The sequence below is a fragment of the Limulus polyphemus genome, unplaced genomic scaffold, assembly GCF_000517525.1.
Source record: "Limulus polyphemus unplaced genomic scaffold, Limulus_polyphemus-2.1.2 Scaffold21, whole genome shotgun sequence".
Taxonomy (NCBI): domain Eukaryota; kingdom Metazoa; phylum Arthropoda; class Merostomata; order Xiphosura; family Limulidae; genus Limulus; species Limulus polyphemus.
The window spans coordinates 619,383-624,566 of NW_013665631.1; the positions used below are offsets into that span (position 1 = coordinate 619,383).

At 30.7% G+C, this 5,184-nt stretch overlaps 1 protein-coding gene across 1 annotated transcript in view; it reads left to right on the forward strand.

Moving 5' to 3' along the window:
* Positions 1-4,598, forward strand: part of LOC111085553 (inactive ubiquitin carboxyl-terminal hydrolase MINDY-4B-like) — a 98,580-nt gene extending 93,982 nt beyond the window's left edge. The window contains exon 13 of the mRNA XM_022384659.1: positions 4,450-4,598. Coding sequence (XP_022240367.1) covers positions 4,450-4,498 — 49 coding nt within the window. The 3' untranslated portion in view covers positions 4,499-4,598. The remainder of the gene's footprint in view (positions 1-4,449) is intronic.
* Positions 4,599-5,184: the final 586 nt, after the last annotated feature.

The window sequence follows — 5,184 nt, forward strand, 5'->3', positions numbered from 1 at the left end:
TAAATTATATCAAGATAAAAAGGAACAAGTTATAACAAAGAAAACAGTGATAAGTACAAGTAAGCCATATAAGTAAGCAATAATAATAATAACAAAGTAAGCCTCGGTGAATAAAGTTTTTATAAAAAAGGAGCTAGTGGTAAAAATGAATTAACTCATAATAAGTATCAATAAATAAATAAACATTTTGAAAGATTAAATAGAAATAGTATTAACCTAATGTCAAAAAATGTAATCGTATTTAACAAAGCATTTTGGCATTTCTTACCTAATAAAATACATCATACAACAGATTAACTAGAGCTGAAACTGTGCAACATGTTCAATATAGCACGAGTGACTCGAACCTGGGACGTTATGAACCACAGTCTAGTGCAACTTAACTATTAGCCCAAGCCCGATAGTTTTAAAAATGGTAATCATTTGAAAGGGTAAACATTGTTAAGAAGGAAAACGAATTTGTATAAATAGTGTTAAAGATATTAATCATATTTTTATATAGCGGATTTTCAACTAGATTCTTTAGGTATTAGCTTATAATATTAAGACTTGATGATAAAACAAACATGGTTATTTTTTAAAAGAAGATTGAAAGTTTTTAGCATGTTTGATATGTACGAAATTGAACAAAATATCTTGAAAAAATTAAAACAGGCTTTTACTTTGAATGATACACATATCCAAGAAGGGAAAGCATTATTTATGTTAGCATCATTCAAACACTAGATAATACCATCTCACCGCGTAACCACTTAATCTATATACTACTAAAACTATGAGATTGTTTGTTTGTTTGCTTGTCTGTAATTAAATACAGCAAAATCGGGAAAATAGCACTGTTACGACAGCGGAAGTCACGTGACGCTGCTGGCTGAGTTTCTCGAATGATTGGGGAAGTCCAGGTGTGTTCGAGATGCTCTCTTCGTTAATATATAAGAGAAAGCCAGCGAAGATAAATGAAGAGAGAGCAGTAGTTACTTTGAGTTCCGTGTAATTTATGATTCTGTTAGTTTCGAGAATAGAAACAGAATAAAACAAGTTTCGTTAAAGTCAGGCCACGGGTTACCGAGTTAGTGTCGTTTTTCGGGTCACTTTTATGAAAATGTCTAGAATGAATGATTTTACATCACACTACCGTTCGCGCTTTTTACGAAACTTCTTCGTTCAAATCTATTTCCCTGTCAATGTTCCCATCTTCATGAAAAGGCGTAAGATGACAAAAACAAGATATTGAAGAATTTCTCAATATTGTGCCTTGGTTATGGTAGGTAATTCAAAGAAAAATAAAGTGTTACTGTTTATTATTTGTAGAAGGATTAAGAAGAAAGACCACAACATAATGAACAAATTCATCACAATACCTGAAAACTCTGACTTTAATATTTTGAAAAATGAAATGGTCTTTCCTTTTACTCCCGATCAACAATCAAATATCTTTTCTTGAATTATGAATAACACGAATGGATTGAAATATTTAATTAAATTATCTCAAAATAAACCTTCATTTCGGTGCAATATTGAAATTAGCTTGAATTATTCATAACCTCTGAATTGTGGGTGACCCAACGGGTCACGGGTCGTCTAGTTTAACTTATAGTTCAACGCAATTCCAATTTAAAACTTTTCCCTAGAATCGATTTAAAAATAACATTCTACATACTATCGACAACGTTATTCAAACTGATCCAAACTGACTTCAATAAACCCAATAATTCCAGCTGTTTTGGATGGTGTATTTATTTTCTTTCGTTTGTTTATTTCGGACATTCGTTCAAAGCAAACGGCTATCTGTGCTAACCGTAATTCTGAAATAACAGACTAGACAAAAGGCAGCTGTTTAACAAGAGCCCACTGCCTACTCTTGGCATTCTTTAATCCGATAGTAGAATTTATCTTCACACATATATAGTGCACTCCAGCCTCTTAAATGTAGAGTGCGATTTACGTCAACCGGATATGAACCCTTAGATTCCTAATCCAGTACGCTGACCACAAGACCACGCCCGGCTCTTTGAATACTGTAAAATATTGTTAATGAGTAATCATGGCAAATTAAGTGATTTATAAAAGAAGTCAAATTTATGTATGAACAATTTCCAGGATAAATCTTTCAGATATAGTAGCATAAACCACTGACCGGTTTTAAACTATTACGCATGGTTGATGATGAACGAAAATTCACTGATTGTGTACGAACGATTCACTTCAAGGCTATATATTTTCTATGAAGATCGTTATATATCATAAAAAAAAATTGAAAACAAGTAAAGTTAAAGATACTAAGTTTGAAAATAAATGACAACAAAAATAATTTTTTCTGGTGTATATAAAGGGCTCTCTTTGTAGGCTGTACGAGCTGGTAGAATTTGTTTGCAATTAGAAATTATAAAATGTTCATAGTTTTGCTCGCTAACGACAGATGGCAATTTTTACATAGTGGATTTTACTTGATAGTTGCCAAATAATTATGTTTGCCTGAAGGGAAACCTCAGTGAAGATACTGTTTAAAGAATCGAGCAGCCATAGCTGATGAACGTAATGCAAGAAGAGTACAGACCATTTTTTAACCATTTGTTTTTGCTATTACTCTTTTCTAAATAAGCTGTATAATTTCAACTGGAGTGTAAAACGTGTGATTTAAATAACAATAACATCAAAAACAGATTTGAGCATCCACTTATGTAAAATAAATAAAAAATAAGATTAGCAATCAGAGGTTACAGAAGCCAATTTTATTTGGAGACAATTACAAAAGCTAAGGAATTAAAGAAACTAAAAACAAAACAAAAGACTTATTAAGTAGAATTTAGCGATTAAAATGAATTATATCCAAGCAAATTCTGTTAAAGAGATCATATCAAAGTAATTACATAAAGGAATACCATCACAGTTTAGTTTGTTTGTTGTTGAGTGTAAAAACTAGACAATGGGTTATATGAGCTGTACACAGCACGAGTATCAAAACCCGGATTTTAGCGAGTGTAAGACGTCAGATTACTGCTGAACCATTGCGGGGCACGATGATAGGAAATCACTTTAATCAAAATCAGTAGTGACAAAAAAAAACACAGTGAATAGTGTTATAAAGAATAATTATATACAAATATTTTGTGACAGAAAACTATATTAACATATGTTGTAATAAAGAGTAATTGTATCAAGGTATATCGTGATAGAAAGTAATTATATCAAGGTATGTTGGAATAAAGAGTAATTGTGTCAAGGTATATCGTGATAGAGAGTAACTATATTAAGATATGTTGTGATAGAGTAATTACGTCAAAATAAGTAGTCAAAAAAGTTAATTGTATCACAATTTTTTACTTTATTAAATGGGTTGCTATTGACACATTGTACTACACCTTTCAGATTAAAATACAGTTAAAATTATATTTCTAGTATTAATTATAAAAACCCGTAAATCAAAGCAAAGGAGAATAAGCTATAATACGTCAACCACACTACATCTGCTATATCTAGATATAGAACACATGTTCGAAAAAATCTTGTGACTCAAAGAAGGTTCATGTTACTACTGATCATTCATTTACTCAATGTCCTATTGTAAGCTATTAAATAAAGTTCATTAATTTCCTTAATTTATTATTGTAATCTATGAAATAAAACCCATTAATTTCTTAATGTTCTATTGTAGTCTAGGAAATAAACCATTAATTTCTTAGTGTTCTATTGTAGACTATGAAATAAAACCCATTCATTTTTTTAATGTGCTATTGTAGACTATGAAATAAGGCCCAATCATTTTCTTAATGTCCTAATATAAGCTATAAAATATAGCCCATTTATTTCTTAGCGATGTTTTGAAGGTTATCTTTGTGCAATCTTTTATTTTCCGAATAGGCTGTTAAAGAATATATTTATAGCTGTTGGGTGTTTTTTTGTTTTTCATGATTAAATGTATGCATATTTATTTCTATGTACGGCGTAATGAAGTTGGAATTGCTAAGTCGTAGCAAGTTCAGGAAAAAAGACCTACCAGTTTCTACTAGGGCTCTTTTCTCAAGTCACTAGTCAACGTCCTAGTTGTTAAAAAATAAACAAAAAATCTACGGAAAGAAAAGTAGTGTAAAATATAAATTATGCATTATAGTTAACTAATACACATACTTTACGACTCAGAAGTAAAAAGAAAAGCAACCTTAAGCCTCGTTTTAGAATTTGGCTGTTCCACTGGGTTCACAAACATCTCGTGTTCGTTGAAATTACATTTTAATATCTGGGTTTATTTCAGTCATTCGATATATGTAAACTATTTTAATTTTTTTTGTTTGAAACAATAAAAATCCCGACAGATATCTAATTGGTTCAAGGTAGTTCAGACATTTATAATTCTTTATCAGTTAAAAACACCAACCATAACAGTAACTTTTTTAAACATATCCTAAGGCCCGCTTTATGACATTTATATTTTCTGTTTTTTATTTCTAGATGGCAAGGAGCCCAAGTTAGCTGGAATGACACCACACCCTATGTCTAGTTGTTTAAAGTTGTTACAAAGTTAACCTAATGCCAATCTAATCTGGTACTTAAAGTTGTTTGTTGAAGGTTGCTAGTTCTATATATAGTTTTCAATGATAATTCTAAAGTGTATTAAAAATGTATTAAAATATTTCGTATCTAAGTATACTTACAGTATATATTTCATCTTACTTAAGATATGTAAACAATGAAATAAAAAGTACACATGTTTTCTGTTTTAAAAGAAGACATATTGTTGTATTTTAGTTATGTCATGAAAAATAAAATTAAAGATGTTGCGATGCTTATTGATCATAGTGCAATCTGTGAATCTATTGATTGTTTTCATGATGTAGAAACAACAACATCATAATCGATGACAAAATTTTCAGCTACATTTAAAACGTTACTGAACCCGGTGTTTATACAACATGCTAAATAATATTTTTTTCATATTTTGACGACTGTTCGTTATCACCTGACAACTACTGGATAGGCTTTGAGTAATATTATAGCTTTGAGAATGTAATACACAAGGCCTATCTGTGAATAACTGTCCCTAATTTTAAAGTGATAGACTAGAAGGAAGGACGCCTAGTTAACAACATCAACATCTACAGCCAGCTTTCAGAGATGCACTTGTTTCACCAAATAGAGGAATTTGATCGTAATAATTATAGTTCACCCATGACCTGAAAGTGCGGT